The 22,896-nt window shown below is 60.4% G+C and overlaps 1 protein-coding gene across 1 annotated transcript in view; it reads right to left on the bottom strand.

Moving 5' to 3' along the window:
* ALDH2 (aldehyde dehydrogenase 2 family member) overlaps positions 1–22,896 on the bottom strand; it is a 29,879-nt gene extending 6,983 nt beyond the window's left edge. Inside the window, exons 1-11 of the mRNA XM_062182548.1 lie at positions 22,730–22,896; positions 13,847–13,951; positions 12,221–12,361; positions 11,266–11,345; positions 9,199–9,310; positions 8,630–8,758; positions 8,238–8,351; positions 6,347–6,449; positions 5,640–5,824; positions 2,894–3,058; positions 999–1,156 (exon numbers count right to left, since the gene is read on the bottom strand). Of these exons, the coding sequence (XP_062038532.1) occupies positions 999–1,156; positions 2,894–3,058; positions 5,640–5,824; positions 6,347–6,449; positions 8,238–8,351; positions 8,630–8,758; positions 9,199–9,310; positions 11,266–11,345; positions 12,221–12,361; positions 13,847–13,951; positions 22,730–22,855 (1,418 nt within the window). The 5' untranslated portion in view covers positions 22,856–22,896. The remainder of the gene's footprint in view (positions 1–998; positions 1,157–2,893; positions 3,059–5,639; positions 5,825–6,346; positions 6,450–8,237; positions 8,352–8,629; positions 8,759–9,198; positions 9,311–11,265; positions 11,346–12,220; positions 12,362–13,846; positions 13,952–22,729) is intronic.

The following is a 22,896-nucleotide window of genomic DNA, read 5'->3' as shown; positions in this document are numbered from 1 at the left end:
CTCTCTAAGTATTACGTTTTCAAGGTGCAGTCAGCCCAGAGCGTGCACTGGTACTCAGTCCCCTTGCGGCTGGGCCCAGTCCACTGTGAATGAATGGGCATGATCTACTGATGGACAGATGTGTGGTGCTCACCTCGGGGTACAGGGGTAAGGCCTCCGTGCACTCGTGCGAGTGTCCCCGTGTGGCAGTGCATCGTCCCCGGGGCACGTGCCTGGGGTGGAACTGCCGAGTCACAGAGCGACTCTGCTTAACTAATGACTTGCAGACCACCTTCCGCGGTGGCTGCAACGGTTCCCGTTCCCAGCAGGCAATGAATGAGGCTTCCAAAGGCTCTACATCCTCCCCGACACTTGTTACTTCCTGTGTTTGAAAATTATCGCCACGTTACTGGGTGTGAGGCAGATGCTAGGTTTTTGTTTTTGTTTTTTTTTTTTTTGACAGGCAGAGTGGATAGTGAGAGAGAGAGACAGAAAGAAAGGTCTTCCTTTTTGCCGTTGGTTCACCCTCCAATGGCCGCTGCGGCCGCGCATCTCACTGATCCGAAGCCAGGTGCTTCTCCTGGTCTCCCATGCGGGTGCAGGGCCCAAGGACTTGGGCCATCCTCCACTGCCTTCCCGGGCCATAGCAGAGAGCTGGCCTGGAAGAGGGGCAACCGGGATAGAATCCGGCTCCCCAGCTGGGACTAGAACCCGGTGTGCTGGCGCCGCAAGGCGGAGGATTAGCCTGTTAAGCCACGAGATGCTAGGCTTTTGAATCCATGCTGTTCTCCTGCCCTTGGCACAGCTGGCTGAGGATCCCAGTCACTCGTCTGTGCACCCAGCGAGAGCTGCAGGGGCAGGTGCACCAGACGGAAGTCAGAGCCGCAGCGGGGAAGGCGGCCGATCTCTACACCCCGGGACAGGAGAAACCGGGCCCAGCACCCCAGATTGCGGGGTTCCTGGAGACGTGGCTTTGGGGATCTGTGCTGCGTTGTGAGGGGCAACTGGGAGGCTCTTACCACACAGTGCCTGCCTGAAGGGCTTGGGACAGATAATTGGCCTTGTCCAGGTCCTTTGTGAAGACAGCTGCAGCCAGCCCATACTTGGAATTATTGGCTCTCCCAACAACCTCCTCGATGGTCTTGAACTTCAGGATCTGCATCACCGGCCCAAAGATCTAGGGTGAGAAGTGGGGGGTAGGGGAGCACCATGGAGGCACAGCCCTCCAGCTCACCCCATGATGAGCAAATGTCGCCAGATACAGATGAGTCCCCCACCCCCAACATAACCTAACAGTTCTGGAGGGCGAGGACAGCTGCAGGGGGAAGCTCACGGGGACGATCACCTCCTGTGCACCTGTGCTTCCCATGCAGCCTCTTCCTTCCAAACTGTCCTGGGTTGTCTGCACAGGACGTGTGGATTTATGTCAAAGAATGGAAGTCAGCCGTCTAGCGAAAACAGCCCAGGTGCAAGGCTCAGACTAGCCACCGAAGAAACTGCAAATAAAATATGGCCCTTGCTCCCGGGACATCCCTGGTTTGTCCTGCACTTCTCTGCCCTTTTCCTGGATGAGCCATTTCTTCAAGGAACTCCAGTTCCTATGCGTGGAGAATGGTGTTTAGAAACCAAGGTGCAGGTGCAAGGTGTGCTCACTGCCACTGGGCGTCACTGCTCCCAGGCCTTCTCAGGACACAGCTGGGAGTGATGACAATGCAATCACGAGGGCGGTGTGGCGAGTGGAGGGCGCAGAGGGGGAGGAGCCTGGCAGATGACAGCCAGGCCGTGGCGTAGGGACCAGAGTGGGGGTAGGGAGCAGACCCAGGCGTGAGCCCGTCATTCTCCACTGAAAGACAGCAGTGGCCGACTCTGGGCCTGGAGGACGCAGGGATGGGGCTGGAGGGAAGGCAGGGGCTCATCCGGGTCAGTAAGGACAGGGAGGGGCAGCTGTGCTACAGGCCAGAGAGAGGCTCCTGTCTTCCCAGAAAGTTCGTACATGAGACTAAAGGACAGCAGCAAAGTAATCACAGTGGGTGGAAAAGCGGCAGAACTCTCAGCCTGAGTCACGTGGACTTTTTTTTTTTTTTTTTTGACAGGTAGAGTTAGACAGAGAGAGAGACAGAGAGAAAGGTCTTCCTTTGCTGTTGGTTCACCCTGCAATGGCAGCCGCGGCCGGTGCGCTGCGCTGATCTGAAGGCAGGAGCCAGGTGCTTCTCGTGGTCTCCCATGGGGTGCAGGGCCCAAGCACTTGGGCCGTCCTCCACTGCACTCCCAGGCCACAGCAGAGAGCTGGCCTGGAAGAGGGGCAACCGGGACAGAATCCGGCGCCCCGACCGGGACTAGAACCCGGGGTGCCGACGCCGCAGGCGGAGGATTAGCCTAGTGAGCCATTGTTTTGTTTAGACTTAGGTGTGGAAGCAGGAGGAGCGAGCCTTCCCTGCACAGGGCCTCCAGGTGAGGAGGCGGAGTCAGCCCCAAGTCCGGAGGGCAGAGAACAGAGCCGAGGGCAGAGAACAGAGCCACGGGCAGTCCCACGTCTCCAGGGTCTGTGCTGAGCTCAGCACGCAGGCGACGTTCGCTGCGTACTTGTGCAATGGACGCGCGGCCGGATGAGAGCCATGGCGCTGTGCTCACGGTGAGCACCGAGGGGAGTTACCAGAGCAGCATCCTCAGGGCCCAGGGTCGGCCCCCTGGTCTGCTGCGGCGCCCGGCTTTTCTCAAGGCCAGGAAGCCAGATTGAGGGCTCGCAGGGGCCTGCAGGACATGGGGGGAACTGAGCTGTTCCCTCGTCACGCACTGCAGAGGGACGAGGTCGGATGGGGGTTACGAGTAGCGTGTTCTGAGCACTGAGACTTTGCCCAAGGCCAGCAGCCGGGCCACGGCAGCATTCCCTGGAGCGCAGGCCCCGGGCGCTCACCTCTTCCTTGGCGATGGTCATGCCGTCCTGCACGTCTCCGAACACGGTGGGCTGGATGAAGTAGCCCCGGTCAGCGGCCGCCCCGCCGCCGCACAGCAGCTTCGCCCCCTCTTGCTTTCCAGATTTGATGTAGCCCAGAATCTTCTTAAACTGCGTCTCGTCCACCTGTGGGACAGGGAGCTGACTTACACAGAGCCAGGTTCAGCAAGACAAGGGGGAGGCGGGCCAAGGTCGTCCTCAGGCAGGGTCCCGAGAGGAAGGGCACGGGCAGAGAAGCGTAACCATCAGAGGTTCAACCCGGTGGCCATCAGGGAAATGAGTGCGCATCGAACCCATGGCTTTGGTTTCTCAACTATGAAATCAGCACGAATCTAAGACAGTGAGGAAGTACGCTGACAGCACACTGTTAGGGCTGCGGAACGGCGCAGCTCTGTGGCGGGTGGCTTCTCCATATTGGTCAGATTCCATGTGCGCATAGCCTTTGACCCAACTATTCAGCTTCTGGGAATTTATTTGCACATGCACAAAAGAAAGGAACAAGGGTAATCATTCCCTATTTTGCCTTTACTCTGTGCAAAATACAGAAGCAATTCTAAGTACAAATCTGTAGAAGCGCTGGTTAAAATAATTACAGTGCACCCATACATGACGTGGTCGCTAACAGAACTGTGAACTGACAGGCAGAGACGGCCCAAGACATAAGAAAGACAGAGAGAAGCTTGTAGGACAAGCTATACCGGATCATCCAAGCACTGGGAGTCAGCAGCGCAGACACAGAAGGGAGTGAAGAGGCCTTGGTTTTTACTTCAAACACTTGAAGTCCTTCCTCCCTCCCTCCCTTAGCTTTTTTTTTTTTTTTTTAATTTGAAAGGCAGAGTGACAGGGAGGAAGGGACAGATCTCCCATCTGCTGGTTCATTCTCCAGGAGGCTGCAACAGTGAGGTATGGGCCAGGCCAAAGCCACAGGCCAGGAGCTCCATCCCGGTCCCACATGGGTGGCAGGGGCTCAAGCACTTGGCCTCTTCTGCTGCTTCCCCAGCTGGATCAGAACCAGACCAGCGCTCTAAGATAAGATGCTGATGTCCCAGGAGACAGCTCCTTCTAGCTCCTTCCACAGCCTTCTAGAACAATTTTATTCATTTGAAAGGCAGAGACGGAGACAAACAGAGACCAACCATCCACTGGTTTACTCCTCAAACGCCCACATTACCTAGGGTTGGGTCAGGCTGAAGCTAAGAGCCAGAAACTCAACCCAGGGCTCCCCCGAGGATGGCAGGGACCCAAGTATTTGGGCCGTTGCCTGTTCCCTTCCAGGAAGGTGGAACAGGAACAGAGTTGGAATTGGACACAAGCACTCAGATATGGGGTGCAGGCGCACCAAGCAGTATCTTAACCACTGCGCCAAACACCCACCCCTTCCCAAATTTCTTATAAAAGTGTGTGTTATATTTATAGTTAAGTAACCACCAAGAAAAACAAGAGAAAAAGATGCTGCGGTTTCCAGCAGCAGTATTAACAGCAGCCAAAAGACAGGAGGAGCCCCAGTGCCCATCACTAGAAGTGGGAAACGCAATGTACTCTGTCCGACAGTGGAACGTTCTCAGCCGCAGGACACCGAGGGTGACGGGGCAGTGCGCAGGGCCGCAGGCTAAGCTGTCGCTCGCGACGCCTGGCCTCCCGCGTCTGAGTCCCGGCTGTCCCACTTCCAATTCTGCTTCCTGCTAATGCGCCTGGGAAAGCAGCAGAAGATGGCCCAGTGCTTCGGCCCCGCACCCACGTGGGTGACCTGGAAGAAGCTCCTGGCTCCAGGCTTCGGTCTGGCCCTGCCCCAGGCATCGTGACCATTTGAGGAGTGACCCCGCGGACGGAAGAAGACCTCTGTCTCTCGCTCTACCCGTCACTCTGCCTTTCAAATAAATAAAAATTTTTTTTGACACGCAGAGTTAGTGAGAGAGAGAGAGACAGAAATAAAGGTCTTCCCTTTTCTGTTGCTTTATCCCCCAAGTGGCCGCCACGGCTGGCACACTGCGCCGATCCAAAGCCAGGAGCCAGGTGCCTCTCCTGGTCTCCCACGGGGTGCAGGGCCCAAGCACTTGGGCCATCCTCCACTGCCTTCCCGGGCCGCAGCAGAGAGCTGGCCTGGAAGAGGAGCAACCGGAACAGAATCTGGCGCTCCGACCGGGACCAGAACCCGGGGTGCCGGCACGACAGCTGCTCTGAGACGGAGGGCCTCTGACACATCGTGCCGGGCACAGGAGCCAGGCACTGAAGGCCACACCTCCTGCGAGTCCATCCTTGTAAAATATAATCGGGCCCACCCACAGGGGGCGCACAGGCCAGCGGCTGCCAGCCTGGAGGAAGGAGGACTCCGAGGGACTGCTGGCGGGGTGGGGGGTGAACGTGCTCTGGAATTAGTGGGTTAGCGGTGAGGCTACACCTTGTCACCGTACACCAGCGCATCTGTGCTGTGTGAATCACACCTCAGCGAGGCTGCGGAGCAGAGCCAGGCACCGGGCACACAGCCCTGGCCACGGAAAGGTCTTCAGACAGGCTGGGGCCCCTACCGGGCCGGTGACCACATCTCCTGTGCCCGCCAATGGCAGCCTCCACACGGATGGCAGAGTCGGCAGGTGGGCCTCCAACTCGCCCCAGCAGGGCACACAGCTCACACACAGCAGTCCTGCCCGCTGCTCCACGCCGGCTCCGGACACTGAGGTCCCCCCACCCCTGCAGCTGCCCTACTGACCTGCGGCCCCTGCTCGGTCTGGCTGTCAAAGGGGTTCCCGACCACGCGGGCCTTGGCCCGGGCCACGCTGCGTTCCACGAACTCGGCGTAAACGTCCTCTTGCACGAAGGTCCGGGAGCCGGCGCAGCAGCACTGGCCCTGGTTGAAGAACAGGGCGAAGTGGGCCTGCTCCACGGCCCAGTCCACTGTGGGGAGGGCACAGGGCCGGAGGGGCAGCCGTGAGAAGAGGGTCCCGACCCAGCGGCTGCCTGCCCACTTAACCCACTCACGCCACCCTCCGTGGAGGCGCCTGTGCGGGAACAAGACAGAGCCACCCCTCCCTCCATGGCGTGGGCACGGGCTGGGAAGACGACAGAGGCTGTCCCCAGGGAGGGGCAGCACGAGGGCGAGATGGAGGCCATCAGAGAGCAGGTGCAGGCACTCAGCCTGGCTGCACCTAAGGGAGCCAGGAGGAGCGAGGTGGGGAGAGGCCGCGCTCGGGCAGCTGGCTGCACCCAAGGGAGCCAGGAGGAGAGAGGTGGGGAGAGGCCGCGCTCGGGCAGCTGGCTGCACCCAAGGGAGCCAGGAGGAGAGAGGTGGGGAGAGGCCGCGCTCGGGCAGCTGACTGCACCCAAGGCCCTGTGGACGCTGCGCACGGGAGAAGTGAGCGGACCACAGCGGACAGTCGGCGCCGCCTTCAGCCCAGCCCTCCTTCCTCGAGGACTCACTGTCGGCGTCGGACATGATGATGTTGGGGCTCTTCCCCCCCAGCTCCAGGGTCACTCTCTTGAGGTTACTGCTCCCTGCGGCAACCTGGATCAGGTGGCCAACCTGTGGGGGACACAGTACCAGACAGGCCCTCAGCGTGGGGAACAAAGGAACAAAGGCTGTGCACGGACAGAACACACCCCAGCACTGGAGGAAGTCGCCGCGCGACAGGAGACAGCAGGGTGCCTGAATCCAGCCCCCACTCGCCACTGCTGCCCAGCCCGAGCCTCTGGGACAACGATGGTAGCACAGGCAGGAGTGTGTAGCTCCTGTGACATAAGCGACACCTGTACACTGGCACCACGCTACTTTGGGCACGTGGAATTCACCCCTCTAACGACCCTGGGGTTCCAGGCGATTCCTCTCCACTTAGAAACGTGGGCGCCAGGGCTCAGACTGGCCAAGTCACGTGCCCACAGGCACACAGCCGCTCAGGGCGAGCTCAGAATCCACGGTCGTAGCCCCCAGCACGCTGCAGGCTCCAAAGTCGCAGGAGCTGGCACAAAGCCACCTGACCTTACCTGCTGGACACACATGACCCCCGTCAGGCCCCCGTCCCCTCTGTGAGCTCCGCATCGTCGCCTTCCAGCGTGAGTCCGCCCGCGACTGGGCAAAGAGCAGCAACCACTGTCCTGCTGTACCATGCGCGGGCACCAGCCCAGGGCCTGCGCACAGGCCTTCATTACGGTGCTCGGTGTCCTCCTGACGCCCCAGGGTGAAGCCCTCCGAGATTCCAGGGGTAGGAAACTGGGTTCCTTTCCTAGGAGCTTTGTGTCTGCCTCCATGCATCTCTCTGTCTCTCCAGGGTCAGGCATGCAGCGGCGCAATGCGCGCCATTCACGATGGAGCAGACGGCAGGCTCCACGCTCCCTGCGCCTGGTCCCCGCCAGCCCTGGGCGGAGTTTAGCTATTGCCCCATTGTGCGGATGGGAAATGGAGGCTTCTGGAGATAAAGGATTTGCCTACGGCTACACAGCTAGGAGATGCTGCTCAGGGTTCGAGTTCTGCTTCCAGTTCAGCTCCCTGCTAAGATGCCTGGGAAAGCAGTAGAAGACGACCCAAGTATTTAGGCCCCTGCCACCCATATGGGAGACAAGGATGGAGTTCCAGGCTCCTGGCTTCAGCCTGGCCCTGCCCCTGCCATTGTGGCCATTGGAGGAGTGAGCCAGCTAATGGAAGATCTTTCTCTCTGTTACTCTGCCTTTCGAATGACCACAATAAATCTTAAAAGAAAAAAAAAAAAGGCAGTGCTGCCCAAATAGCTGATTTGGCTCAGCAAGCCTGGTCTCCCCCTGCGGCGCTGTGCACGCTGTCTCCAGCTCAGACAGCACCGTCCTCCTTCCCCTGCGGCGCTGTGCACGCTGTCTCCAGCTCAGATGGCACCGTCCTCCCTCCCCCTGCGGCGCTGTGCACGCCGTCTCCCTTCCCCTGAGGCGCTGTGCACGCCGTCTCCAGCTCAGACGGCACCGTCCTCTCCTTAAACAACCTGAACAGAGCCTCAGCGAATCAGCCAGGTCACACTGGCAAGGCCAGATTTGAACTCCCGTCTTTCTGAAGCCCACAGTCTCTGTGATGGCAGCGCCAGTCAAGGAGACTGACTCGGCCAAGGTGCTTCGGCCTCAGGCTGGCGGCCGGCACTTGGTTCTGGGAAGTCCAGCCCTGGGGCTCCAGGTTCCGCCAGTCAAACCACAAGGGCTCAACCCGGCTGCATCACTACCAGCCCACACAGGTGTCTCCCACAAGCTACACGGAGGAAGTGCTGGAGGCAGAGACCCGCACCACTGCGGGGGGGGGGGGGGGGGCGCTCCTCTGGAGGCAAACGCGGGGCGTGCGAGGTCCCGGGACACCTACCTCGGTGGAGCCAGTGAACGCCACTTTGTCCACGTCGTGGTGGGAGGCGATGGCAGCCCCGGCGGTGGGACCGAATCCTGGGACGATGTTGACCACTCCGGGGGGGAAGCCAGCCTGCGGACAAGCAGCCAGGGGACACTGGGGTCATCCTCCCATGCCAAGGCCCAGACAGGGGGAAGTCCACTCCTCCCGGGGGGGGGGGCCAGCTTCCTGCTGACCACACCCGCGAGGCAGTGCGATGGCTCAAGCCACTGAGTCCCTGCTTCCTGGGTCCAGCCTCAGCCCCAGCACGCATCTGGGGAGTGAACCTGCGGCCGGAAGCTCGCTCTCGCTCTCCCTCTCAAATAAATTAAATAAAAAGATGGATGTCAGCACAGGACCACGCCACGCACCTCCTTGATCAAGTTGGCCACATAGAGGGCAGTGAGCGGCGTCTGCTCGGCCACCTTCATGACGACCACGTTTCCAGTCGCCAAGGCGGGGCCCAGCTTCCACGCTTGCATCAGGAGGGGGAAGTTCCACTGAAACAGACAACAGCGCCCCCAAACCCAGCTGTGCTCAGAGAGGCCTGCCCTGGGCAGAAGCCGCGCCGAGCCTTCCTGATCGCTCCCCACAGGGTAAGCGGAGGCCAGCGACGCGGCCCGGCCCGGGGTGGGTGATGGGAGGACGCTGGTGAGTCACCACCACGCTGAGTGACGTGCGGGAACGTTAACGCTCCTGTGTGCCAGGCACCAGGCCTCCTCAACACACATCCACTTCAGGGGACAAGGGACGTGCTCCAGGTCACCGAGTTCCTGAGCAGCCGGGCTGGGACTTAAACCCAGGGTGGCCTGTCGGAGCCCACGCTCAGCCGCCACGCTGGCTGCTTCCAATGAAACAGGAGCAAGGAGCCTGGCAGATTGCGGCCCTCAGGGCCCCAGCGAGCCTTTGGGGGCAGCGGCCAGCAGCGGCCGGCACTCACCGGGATGATCTGCCCGCACACCCCCACGGGCTCGTGGCGCGTGAAGCTGAAGAAGTCCCCGTCGATGGGAATGGTTTTCCCGTGGTACTTATCAGCCCAGCCGGCGTAATACCTTTATAAAACAGAGCAGTCCAGGCTCACCCAGGGGCTGCGGCAGACCCCGGCAACCCCGAGAAGAGAGAGAAGCAAACGAGTCCGAGCCGTCTAATCCCTGCCGCTGCCTTCGTTATTCCCAGAGAGTCTCGCAGGGCGGCGAGGTCCCAGCGAGCCCCTACGGTAACCAGTCTGTACACCCTGGAATCGCCTGGGCTGCTCGCAAAACAAACAGCAAACCCCCAGACCCGGCGCTCTGGGGCAGGTGTCCAGGAAGCAGCAGGGTCAGCAAACACAGACTTACGGAAACGTGGCAGCTGTGCCAGCCCAGCGCCGCACACCAGCACCCGAGAAGTGTGGATCAGGGTGGACCGAGCAAACGCGGGCCCCTCCCCTGGGGGAAGCCCTGAACTAAGATGGACAGTCGGACACAGCTGGCCTGGGTCTGGGTGGGCGCACGGGTTTGTGACCCTGGAGAGAGCCAGGCGGGGGTGATCTGCCCCCGGGGAGTGCAGGCCTTGGCACCACCTTCCCACAGAGCCACACACAGATGCCCCAGGACATTTACTCGGCCAGAGAACAACGCTGAAACACAGGAGGGAGTGTGGCTGTGCCTGGGATTCGGGGAGCACCCAGAGGGGGTGCTCCGCCCCGGCTCTGCTGCCGCCGGGCGCTCGACTCCTTGCCGGCCGCCGGAGCAGCATCCTCGCCTCTCCCAGGCAGCGGCCCTCCCCTGGGGTCATGACAACCAAAACCGCCTGCAGCCGTGCGTGGGTGTCCTGGCTGACCGTGGCCCTTCTGAAGGGTCACTGCTGTTTGGTGTCCAGCTGCTACTTTCCTGGCACCGCTTCCACCCCCCACCCCGTCCCCAGGTCACATGGGTGCAGCCGTTATTTGCACAGTGGACTGTCCACCTTGCCCACTGCCGGCCAGACTCAAGGCCAGCCAATCAGGGTCCCTCCCCAGGAACTCTGGCTTCAGGACCGAGGCTGCGGCTTGGTCTGGTGGCGTGGACAGCTAGGAGCCGGCACCAAGGCCCACCCTGAAGGCGCAGGAGCCACAGAGAGCGTTTCTCTTCCCGGCAACCCTGAGGGTGCTCACAAAGCTCCTTACGCCCCATCCCAAAGGTGCTCGGGATTAAACCCAAGGCCAGCAAAAGGAGGGGACTAGTGCGAACAGGGCAGGGCCAGGTGAACAGCGGCGAGCGTCAACAAGAGCAGGTGTGGCTCTTCGAAGACGTCACCCAAACTGACGGGCCTTAGCTGAGCCAAGACACAGACGGCTAAAAGCAGAAAGGAGAAGTGGGACCCCACGGCCTCACAGAGGTAAAGGGACCATCCTGTGATGACGTGGCGTGAGCCAGCACACGAGATAACCCAGAGCAAATGGGCAGGCTCTAAAACCGCCAATCACCGCAAGTGACCAGCGGAGGAAGACATTTTTATTTTTATTTTTTTTTATTTTTGACAGGCAGAGTGGACAATGAGAGAGAGAGAGAGACAAAGGTCTTCCTTTGCCGTTGGTTCACCCTCTAATGGCCGCCGCGGTAGCGCGCTGCGGCTGGCGCACCGCACTATTCCGATGGCAGGAGCCAGGTGCTTATCCTGGTCTCCCATGGGGTGCAGAGCCCAAACACTTGGGCCATCCTCCACTGCACTCCCTGGCCACAGCAGAGAGCTGGCCTGGAAGAGGGGCAACCGGGACAGGATCGGTGCCCCGACCGGGACTAGAACCCGGTGTTCCGGCGCCGCAAGGCGGAGGATTAGCCTGTTGAGCCACGGTGCCGGCCGGAGGAAGACATTTATGTCCAGGTCACACTGACTCGGGGCTTTTCCCTGTGAAATGGAATCTAACGCAGCAGGCTGCTCTAACGCCCACGAACCTGTGATTCCGTGGTTCCCTCTCCGCCTCCCACTGTCACTCCCTGCCCTCTGGCAGGGCCAGGACCAAGACGACGGAAACCGGAGCCCTTACCGCAGGCACTTGAGGACCATGTCCAAGTCCACCAGGTAGGAGATCACGTAGGGCTTGCCGTTGTCCAGGGTCTCCAGGGCCTGAGACAGAGAACAAGGTCAGCAGAGACGTGGCGGTGCTGGAGGGAACGCAGCCAGCGAGCTGCGAGGGCTGCCGGTCCCCTGTGTGCCACTGCCACAGCCCCTCCCGGGGCAGGGAGAGGGAGGGAGGACAGGGAGGGGCGAGGCGTCAGCTCCCTACTCGGTCGTCTCACACACATGTTCTCTGCTCCTGTCTCTGCCGCCTGCGGGTGGTAAGAACACAGAGACGAGCAGGGAGCCGCAGAGCAAACGGGCGGCGAATGACAACGGCCCATCAGCCAGATGCCCAGGGCTGGCTGAGCCAATCCGAGAGCCAAGCACCTGCCATGAGGCCCTTGGACTAAAACCTGCAGGACATGTAGCAGGCAACCAGGCCAACAGGGACGGTGCAAACGGTGATGAAGAGCACCCAAACCACATGTGCAAAGGCCCTGGGGCTCCAAGAGCTTGAGGAAGACTGGTGACTGTGCTGTGTAGGGGACGCAGTCCAGCGTGACTTGGGTGTGGAGCCAGACCAGGATGGATCCTGTAGACAGCACTGAGGACTTTATCCTGAGGGTTCAGCATGCCGTTTAAGGATTAGAGTGCCCCGGCACAGCTGGCCTCCTGAAAGGGCCCCTTGGCAGGATGGACTGGGGAGGCACGTGGAGGCCTCCCGCTTCCTCTGCCTCTGACTGTCGGGGTGGAGGACCTGGGGGTGTGACGACCCCAGCACAGCTGCCCTCGCTCCTCGTGGTCTCCTGCATCAGAGAAGCTCCTGGGCTTGCTCACGCCCCGCAGGGCTCTGCCCTCTGCCTTCTGGTCAGTTCTGGGTCTGCCAGGCGGCCCTGGCTGCCCTCCGGGTCCTGCGGCGTGTGAGCGGGCTGCGCACTCACCGCCAGGTAGGTCCGGTCGCGCTCGATCAGATCCGCCAGGCGGTAGAGCAGCCGGCCCCTCTCGGACGCGTCCATGCGGCGCCACGGTGAGCCCAGCTGGAAGGCGGCCCTGGCGGCCTTTACTGCCCTGTCCACGTCTTCCTGCAAAAGACCCACCCATGCTTAGGCCTCTGCAGCGGAAACCGCCTCCCAGCCGCCCCCACTCCAGCGCCGCGTGGCCCTGCCAGAAAGACAGGCGCCCGGCGCCCCAGACATGAGCCGCACACCCTCTCCTTCCAGGGGTCACAGGCACTGAGAATCCTGATGGCTTCTACTTGCGAATCTTCGCTTAAAAATCCTCCAGGAAGCACTGGGGCCCAACGCTTGGCTTTTGGCCACTTTTGATTCCCAAGAAAGCAAAGGGAACCTCTCCCTTCAGGTCAACGGGCGTTGTCCAACAAATGCAGGCTGCACCGGCTTCACTCTCCCCGGGAAGCCGTGGGACTGCCACGCGCGCCACCGCTAGGCTCCGCCCCCTCGGAGAGCCCAGTTGAGACCAGACATCCAGCAGCGATGCTGGCAGGGGCGTATGTTAGGTGGCGACTGGGCGGGGAAGAGGAGCTCCTTGCTATAGTGTGAGGCGGCCACGTGTGTCCGTCTCCTGCGCGGGAGGCCGCCTGCTGGAGTGGGAGCAGCACGAGGCTTTGCCCCAAAGCTGGGCAGGTGCTGGCGCTGCGCTGCAGACTTCCCCGCCCCCGGCACCAAGAACAAGACAAACCTCGGGCCTCGGCACTCCGCTGTGTGGCAGCCAGGCCAGGACGCCACCAGGCTCCCCTGTGAGGTTTGCTGTCAGCAGAGGCGGCGAACCTCACCTACCAGGCAAAGCACAGCCCCAAAGCAGAGGGCACAGCGCACGCCTGCATTAGTTTTAAACACCTTTGCTATTAAAAAACAAAACATTTGGGGCCAGAGCTGTGGCATAGCAGGTAAAGCTGCCGCCTGAGGTGCATCCCATATGGGCACCGGTTCGAGTCCTGGCTGCTCCTCTTCTGATCCAGCTCTCTGCTATGGCCCGGGAAAGCAGTGGAAGATGGCCCAAGTGCTTGGGTCCCTGCACCCGCATGGGAAATCCGGAAGAAGCTTCCGGCTCCTGGGTTCAGACTGGCACAGCTCTAGCTGTTGAGGCCATCTGGGGAAGGACCTCTCTCTGCCTCTGCCTCTCTGTAACTCTGCCTTTCAAATAAATCAATCTTAAAAAAATTTAAAAAAAAAAAACATTTTACTAAGACTCTAATTTGTAAAATTTAAAACACTGTTACTTTTCTTAGTTCTCCCCAGTATGTATAATCCAAACTGTCACCAGGGCCAGCTCTCAACAGGCCCAGGCTCTGGCCCATAAGGTCCGCATATGGCTGTGCATCTCGCGTCTCGGCCTCCGGCCTCCGGGTCTGCCAAGCACAGACTGGCCTGGCCGCGCCTTGGTTTTACTCCAAGCCTCGGAGTCCACACTGGGATCCCAGACACACAGCCAAGCACTGTGTCTTTCTTCACTCTACGGCTTCAATGTGGCGTTTTAGTTACAGTAGGTCATACAGGACCAGGGAAGAAACGAGACGCGCCCACCCGCAGGAAGTCACCAGCTCTCACCTTGTCCCCTTCAGCCACCTGACAGATGACCTCGCCGGTGGACGGGTTGACCGTGGGGAAGGTCTTCCTGCTGGCCGCATCGTGCCACTCATTGTTTATGAAGATCTACAACGAGAAGGGAGAAAGTTCTTGGACCGCCCTCGAGCCAGTCCTGCCCACTGGCAGCACGTATAGCTTAAACGTGCAGAAACCTGAATCGGCCAGAGCGGCACGGCCCGGAGGTTAAAACACAAGCCGTGGCGGCATCGAGGCTGCAGCCGCCCACCTGCCAGGGACCCGGGCCAAGTCATCTGACCTTGGAGTGCCCCAGTCTTTGAAGAGAACGTTCCCATCTACTCCAGTCACCTATTGCCGCGTGACAAATCACCCCCCCAAATTCCGTGGTTTGAAGTGACTTAGTGTCCGCACGGATGTGTCCATTGCCTGGGCTCCCGCGCTGAGCTGCAGTGCAAGGGCAGCCGGGGCGGAGGCATCTGAACTTGACGCAGCTACACATGCATGACGGCCTGTCTGGCAGCACGTGGCTGCAGGGGCTTCCAGCCTGCGCGGGGCTTGGGCCAGTCCGAGGTCTCACAAGGCAGCTGGCTTCCCCAGAGTGTCCATCCCAGGAGCCCAGGGGGAGGCTGAGACACTGCTAAGATCTAGCTGGAGAGGCACAGTTTCTGCCACGAAATTTTTTTTCCCCTAGAAACCTTTTATTTAAGGTACACAAACTCCATGCACTTCATAGATCCAACTAGAGGAACACAGTGACCCTTCCCACCCTTCCACCCTCCCTCTTCCCACTCCTTTCCCTCTTCTTGTTTTTTACTAAGATTTATTCTCAACTAACTTTATACACACATGATTAACTCTACACTAAGTAAAGAGTTCAGCAAACAGTATGAAAGAAAAACTTCCTCAACAGTCGAGACAGGGGCTGTTCAAGGTCATCACAGCTCACGGTGTCGATCCCACTCCTGTAGATTACAAAGTCTTCACAGCCCAAGGTGTCAATCCCAGCCTATAGGTTACCTTTTAGGTGCTCCATCAGCCACCACGGGTCAGGGAGAACATATGATAGTCCTCCTTCGGGGACTGGCTTATTTCACTAAGTATAATGTTTCCCAGTTGCATCCATTTTGTTGCAAATGACAGGATTTTATTTTATTTTTTACCACTGTGTAGCATTCCATGGTGTACATATCCCATAATTTCCTTATCCAGTCTTCAGCTGACAGACATTTGGGTTGATTCCACGTCTTAGCTATTGTCAACTGAGCTGCATGCCACCAAATTCTAATGGTCCAAGTAAGCCACGGGCCCAACCCAGATGCCCAGGTAGGGGAGAGGGCGCCCCCTGCCCTTTGGGACTAGAAAGGAACTTGCAGCCATCTTCGGTGTCCCACACCAGCATCCAGCCATCTTCGGTGTCCCACACCAGCATCCAGCCATCTTCGGTGTCCCACACCAGCATCCAGCCATCTTCGGTGTACCACACTAGCATCCAGGCTGTCATGAGCCCTGAACTGGGCTGTTGTCAGCTCTGCGGTGAGCACCCACGATGGGCCTGGCACTGCTCTAGGGCTGAGACACATGGGAGACTAAAGCAACAGAGGCCGTGCTCCCCTGGGGCTATGGTCCTAGTGGGCGCAGAGAGGCAGGAAGCAACCGAACAGAGCCGGTGACCTTGGACGGCAGAGAGAACCTCAGACAGGGGAAAGCAGGTCCTGAGGACGCGGCTCAGTGAGGGCTGGGGAGGGAAGGTCAGGAGGCCCCGGGGAGCAGGTGCCTCCAGTCTGAGCAGCCCCGCGTGCTACGTGTTTGCACCGAGCCCGGCGTGGGCAAGTGTGACAGTGACAGCTGACGCCAGGAGGCCCAGCAAGGAGCCAGTCAGGCAAGGACCTAGCGGCGGTCACCTCCCCAGGCAGAAACCCCAGCCGTGCACCCTCAGTTAAAGGCCCTCGGCACCTGGCAGGAGAATGGGGCAAACGCGAATGAAATTTTTTCCACCCACGGTCGTGTGGTTTCACATTAGTCGGTCAATTATTCATCTCTACAGAAATGACACCCGGGGGTGGGGGGTGGGGGGCGTGCAGAGTTTCCACCTGGGAGCATGGGCGCGGCTGCCAGTGCTGGGGCCCTAGGCCAAGGCAGACCCCACACCCAGCTCAGTCTGACTCCGCTCCCCTCCCCGCCCCCGCCATGGAGGGCTGAGAAGCCTGGGCCCGGGAGGTCACAGCTAACACGGGGGTGGGAAGGCTGGCTTGGCAAGCAGCCTGCAACCACAGGCTGAGTGTGGTCCCCCTCCCCTACGGTACAGCTGTGGGTGCAGCAGCAGTACTGGGGGGGGGGCTGCAGCAGGCGGGGTGAGCTCAGTCAGTCTTGCACAGTCCCCTCCAACCTCTGCTCCTCCACGCCTCCCGGCCACCTCCACGTCACTCGTGCTCAATCTCCCTAGCTCCCTAGCCCCGGCACCACTTGGGCCGTTCCCACTCTCTCCACTTCGCAGAGGGCACAGAGGCACGGCCAAGGTCAGCCAGCAGCAAGGGCAAAAGTCAGGATCTGAACCCAGATCTTTGGGACTCTAAGCTTCTGCTCTTCGTCCATTTCTTCCAACCTTGGCCTCTGGTCACATGCCAGGTCTGCCTTCAAGGAAGCGAAAAGTTTCAATCCCAAGTCCCCATCTTGTGGTTCACCTGCTGCCCTGCCTGTTAGTATGGCTATTGTAAAACAGCACCAACTTCAAGGTCAGACAGATCTGGGTTTGGATCCTGGGCAAATCCTTCTGACACAGCATAGGACAGGGACAACAGCTCCAGCCTTCGGCCAGAGCCTGGGTCCTGCAGCCCAGGGCGGCCTGGGTCCTGCGGCTCATGCACTCTGCAGACGGGAGCAAAGGCCATCGCTCTCTGTGCTGTTCCCTGCACACAGCACACTAGACGTCCTTGTCCCCAGAGCTCTGCTATTTTGTAAAGATCAGGAAGTGGGGGGGGGGCACGCAGGGAACTCCCGCCGGCTGCACCCCTCCCCGGCACACTTGCCTTGGGAGCCCTGACTCTGCTGAGTCACTCTTACGCTGGTGCGTTTTCAACAATCATCCTCCCTTGCCAACTGATAAGATAAACCGGGGTTTATCCAGCGGGAACCTGGAACCTTCTCCCGGTTTAGACCGTCTGTTTGCCTTCTCCTCAAGGCGGACTCCATGGCGCGCCCTGGGTGGCAGCGAGGCTGGGGCGGGAACTCTCCCCGCGGAGCCGCCCCGAACTTTGGCTCCCAGGGAGGAGTTCCTCTAAATAAACACCGGGCAAAGCCCAGGCCAATGCTTCCAGCCTCCCAGCCCAGCCGAAACCCAAAGCCAGAAACCCAAAGCCCGACTTACATAACAAGCTTAACACGGCCACCTGCGGGGAGTGCGGCCCAGCCCGCATTTCCTGCTCATGGTGTCTGGGAGCAGAGAGGGATGCTGGGAGCTGACACTCTGAGCCTGCACTGTTGGCCAAACGCACGAAGCTTTTCCATCAAAACACATTTTTTAAAGTGCTTCCCTCTTGGTTGTGTAACAGCTGGATTCATCGTCCCGTGCGCCCCATCCACTTGACCCGTCTGCCACGGCCTGGCCCGGTGCTGAGCTCCCCGGCACTGAGGTCCTGGCGGGGAAGGATGCCAGCAAGGAGCGGGCTGGGCTGCAGTGCCGTGGGGGCGGGATCGGGGGTGACAGCAGGAAGCACCCGGGGACACGAGGAACGGAATGGGCCTGGGTGGCCGTGAGGGGAGGCGCAGGGGTCTCGATTCCGCCGACCGCGTGCCGGGGCCTGTGAGACCAGCCGGGTGTCCACTCTCAGCACGGGTAGCACCGGCTCTTCTGATGCATCCTGCACAGGACTCGGCCGGGGCCGCTTTGCCGGCTGCGGCTCATGTAACCGTTTCCTGGCACCGTGTTCTCAGCACAAGCCTTCGCTGTCCCTGGCGCGGCTGTGCCAACCCCCCTCTTCCTCGTGTGTGGGGGGGTCAGCCTTGGGGCAGATCACTGGGCAGGAGTCAGAATTGCTGAGTCGGGGAATGCGATCCTCAAGGCCTTGGGTGCCTTGCTTCCCTGGCCCTCCAGGTTACAACTTGCAGAGGGACACCAGGAGCTGGCAGCTGGAGGAGCGGAGACCGGGGCAGGGTCAACAGGGCCCTGGGGGCAGAGGCCACCACAGCCACGCCCCCCCAGGACAGTGACAGTGGGCAGTCCAAAGCTGTGGAGGTCTCCAATAAAGTTACATTACGTTCAGCAGCTCTGACTTAAGGAAGCAGCACACGTTCGAGAAAATTCCCTTTCCAGCTTTGCTGTCACCTAGGAAACCCGTGTCCCCCGATGATCCTATTTGCCCGAAAAGGGAGTGAGCGCAAGTTGTGGTTGAAGGGGCAGTGGGAAGCAGATGGCGTCTTCTGTGTGGCAAGATCCCAAGGAGAAAAAGTTCAAGGCAAGCAGGGAAAGCCACACACGCACACTTCACGCACCCCCAGAACCCTGAGGTTACTCTGGGTCAGGGCCAGGCCCAGCCATCTCCCCAGACTTGCCAGCCACTTTCTGCCAGCTGGCCTCCCCTCTCCCCTCTCCCCTGCTCCCTGGGGCCTGTGGTTTCACGATGGGACTGTTGGCCGACTGGGCGTGGCTTCCATTTGTCCCCGCACTGTGCTTCATGGGCTGGCACCCGGCCGCCTTCCCCTGGACAACTGAACCGCACCCTGCGCGTCCCCACATTCTCCATCAAGTTCTGGGTTCCCACTCAGCCACTGTTTCATAAACAGCATCCATGCCGGCCTCCCATAAATATTTACTGAGCAGCCGCTCTGTGCCAAGCTTGTATCAGGGCTCGGTGCTGGGAATACAAACAGGGCCCCTCCTTTCTGATCTCGAGTATTCAGTTCAGTTCTGCAAATATTTACTTCCTTGCGTGACCAACAGGGTCTGCACCACTGTGGCTGGTGGCACGCAAACCTTACAAGTGAACCTGAACCTGACCTCTGAGCCTCCAACGGCAGGAGCAGCAGGCAGGATGAAAGGCAAAAACGTAGGCTGAAGCCCTCAGCACAAGGCCGTGGAGAGGACAAGGCCCAGGAACCGCGATCCCGGGATCAGGAATACACACACCGTCCACTGCGCTCGCCGCGACCCGACGCCACACAGCGCTGCAGCCCAGGCCCGAGGCCCGCGTGTGTCCACGGGTTCTGGGCAGGCAGCGGTACTGACCGTGGCATTTCCTGCTAAGACACTGGTTAGCAGGAGCAGGAACCGGCGGAGCCCAGCGAAGCCCTCAGGTCCCCAGGGTGGCCTGCATCTCCCAGAGGCTCTCAGAACTCCTCCCGGGCAGCCACTAACCACGGTTTGCCTGCTTCACCCAACAAAGACAGCCCAAAGCTGCAGGTTTCAGCTCATCCCGAAGAACCACCCAGAAAACAAGAAACATCCAGTTCCTGCTCCGTATACACTGCCGACAGTGGTCGTTCATGGCGGGGGTGGCTGTCAGAGGACCACCGTCGTCTCGTGTGCTCACCGGGCAACTAATGATCGCCAGTGCCCCAGCTTTCCCTAAACCGCCGCCTTCGCCAGCGCCCCAGCGGCCACGGACGTCTGTGCAAATCCTTTGCTTGTTTCTCACGAGTTTCAAGCTTGGAGACTTCGGTACTGCTCGGTTCTTCTTGTTCTGATGATGTGTAACTGTTGGAATCAGAAAATTCTATACAGGACGATCCCGTCTTTATACATTTTCTAAAGATTTATCTTTTGGGGCCAGCCTTGTGGTGCAGCTAAGCCATCCTCTGTGACACTGGCATCCCATACGAGTGCTGGTTCGAGTCCTGGCCGCTCCCTTTCTGATGTTCCAGGCTCCTGGCTTTGGCCTGGCCCAGGCTCAGCCATTGCAGCCATTTGGGGAGTGAACCAGCAGATAGAAGACACCTCCCCCCACCTTCTGCCTTTCAAATAAATGAAAAGATCTGAAAGGCAGAGTGATGGGGTGTGGGGAACACAGAAAGAGATCTTCCATTTGCTGATTCACTGCCCAAGTGGCCACAACAGTCTGGGCCAGGCCAGCCTGGAGCCTAGAACTCCAGCCGGGTCTCCCACATGGGTGCAGGGCCCCAAGGACTCGGGCCGTCTTCTGCTGCCTTCCTAGGTGCGTGAGCAGGGAGCTGGTCAGAGGCAGAGCAGCTGGGACGTGAACGGGTGCCCCAGTGTGATGTCATTTCTGCAAGCAGTGGCCTAACCGGCTGCACCACAAAGCCAGCCCGAGCGCCTTACAAGTCCCTCTGTCCACTCTCTAAGGGTGGGGTCAAGAGGCGAAGCACGGAGGCGCGAGTGCAATTCACCGCAAGCTCCCGTTCAACCTGCCCACAGCCTGCTGACCTCTTCGGGAAAACAAACCGCAACAGCGAGCCGCGCCGCGCGAGTGTGGCGAGCTCAACAGCGTCACACTCTCCGGTTCTGAGGCTGCCATCCATGCGGAGGCGCCGCGCCACGAGCCAGGCGCTGCCAACAGCTGCCTACGAACGGCTGGGATTCGGCCCCGCAGCAGCCCTACAAAGACGGACTCCTGACCCCATCTGACAGACGTGGCCGCTGCGGCACACTCTGGCTCCCGTGGGTCCGTGGGTCGCATCCTTGTCCGCCTGCTCCTTGGGACTGAGGGTGCTGGGCACACGGGCAGGTGTGCGCTGACTCCCCAAGGCCTCATCGCCCTGCTCACTTGTTACTGTAACCCACGAGCCACTGGAGAGGGTAGACATGATGACCGCCTGAGCCCCAGGCAGAGGGGCTGCGCTGAAACCACGGCCCAGAAAACCAGGTTGGAGACGGACGCCAGTTTCCTTGCCACAGCTGTGTCCCTGGAGCTCCGCGAGGCTGGGGACTGTGGCTCGGCCAGAAGCACACGGTGGGGCTCCTCCTGCAATCTCCCTCATCCAGCCTGGAGGTTCGCCCACCCTGCGGCCAGTCCGCCTCCTCACCCTCCACTGGGAAGAAGAGGCCCGGCAAACACAGCAACATCGCCCAAAGCCCCAACCCCCCTGAAGCCGTCAGGAAGAGAGCCTGCACCCGTGGAAGCCACCCCGGCTAGCAGCTCCTTTGTGAGAACACTTCACTGAACTTCAAGGAACCCATAAGTCCCCGGGGCCACATCCAAGCAGGGATCTAGTCTGATGCCCTCCCCCTCCCCCTCCCCCACTCCCTGGGTTTGCAACAAGGTAACACTGGAAACAGGCAGGGAGCATCAAGTTCCAACAAGGTGCTGCCATCCCTGGTGAGAATTTAAAGGGAACTGATTGTACTCAGAGCAGTCACAGGAGGTCAGCCACGGCATCCCACTGCTGTGACACAAGTTGGTGCAGGTGCTCCGGCACTCCGATCTCACACACACACACACACACACACACGCCGTGCTTGCAACTGCTAAGGAAATGCCTGCAGGTTCACACAGCCACCTCTCCACGGTGCTCCTGGAGGGAGTCCAGTGGGGGATCCAGAGACTTCCAGCCGGCATTCCTGACAGTGAGCCGGCGCTACTGTGTCATAAAGCAGAGCAGCTGCTGGGAGAGCTCACTGCTCCCCCACACTAAACCGGGAGCCCAACTCCCTGCCCGGCCGAGCCCACCTCCACGTGGGAAGAACCAGCCCAGGATGCGGATCCGAGCCACGGCCGGGGCTCAGGTGCTGCTCCCCCCCCCCCCCGCCCCCGCGATGGCATTGCTGCTGGGACTTCCCGACGTTCAAGTCTTCCAGGCATGAAGTCAGCTGCCTGCCTGGGCTCCAGCTGCTGCATCTGTGGCTTGTGCTATGCAAAACGTGTTTCGTCTTCGTTCTGTTGACTCCCTCTGCGCACAGCTTTGGTAGCAGTCCTTAACATCACCCAGGTGCGCCTGGACCCCACCTGGTTCCCGGCCAGACCCGAAGGCGCCCGTTGAGACCGCTGGGCTGGGGGCTGACTCTCAGCATCTTAAGCCCCCGTAACCCCAGAGGCTGGGTGGCCCCTTTATTCCCACTGAGGGCTTCCACGTGCCACACAGTGTTCTGGCTCCAGCCCGCTGCTGGGAGCCAGGACGGGAACCCCACCTCTGCCACTGACTTCAGACTTTTGACAAGCCACTAAACCTCTCTGTGACTCTGTCTGTAGCGTGGACATAATGACAGGACTTACCCACAGGACTGAATTACAGGGCAACACGGGTCAAACGGCTAGAACCTGCCAGGCACCAGGGCCTACCCAGGGCACAGGAGCTGTTACTAACCACGAGGGGCGACCCTCCGAGGCACGGAGCGGAAACCAGCGAGGAGCAGCCGGCTCGCACTTGTTGCACAAACGAAACGAACTCTTTCACAACCAGTTTCCTCCGTGTGAACTCCAGCACTTTACGTAAACTCGGAGATCAAACGAAAAAGTATTTCAAAGTCTTGGCCGAGCAGGAGAGCGGCCACTGGGCATGGGTTTCGGGCGAGAGAGCTCCCCCTGGGTCGGTGAAAGCCGCCCGAGGCCGGGGACCCGCCGTGTGCCACCTCCGTGGCGCACGGACAAGCCTTCGCTAAGCGCCCCTCTCCCTTTCCAGCTTCTGTGTGGAGGAGGGCAGGAGGTCAGAGCGATGGCCACGGAGAAGGCAGAGACCCCGCGCGCACACGGGCCACGAAGGGGCCGGCGCGCCGTGGGCAGACTGGCACCAGGCACCGCGCTGGAAACCCAACCGCGGCCAGACGCACCCAGGCCCCCGCGGGGTGTCGCGCCAGGGGCTGAGATGGGGCAGGCGCGCGCGCACACCCGCCACGGCGGAGCCCCGCACCCCACGTGGGTGAACGGAGGCCCACGGCTGCAGGGCCTTCCCGGCCGGCCGCATCGCGCCCAGGGGCCCGAGAACAAAGCGGGGTCTCACCTGATTGTAGAAGACCTCCGGCTGCTGGTTGGGGGCCGGCACGGCCTGGGTGGCGGCGGCAGACAGGAGGCGGCGGCCCAGGAAGGGCCGGAGGCCGGCGGCGGCGAGCGCAGCGGCGCGCAACATGCTGCTCGGGCGGCGGGACGCGGGGCGCGGGCTCCGGCTGT

The sequence above is a fragment of the Lepus europaeus genome, chromosome 23, assembly GCF_033115175.1.
Source record: "Lepus europaeus isolate LE1 chromosome 23, mLepTim1.pri, whole genome shotgun sequence".
In the NCBI taxonomy this organism is placed as follows: domain Eukaryota; kingdom Metazoa; phylum Chordata; class Mammalia; order Lagomorpha; family Leporidae; genus Lepus; species Lepus europaeus.
Note: the sequence above shows the minus strand (reverse complement) of the source record. Positions and strands in the feature narration are given on the sequence as shown.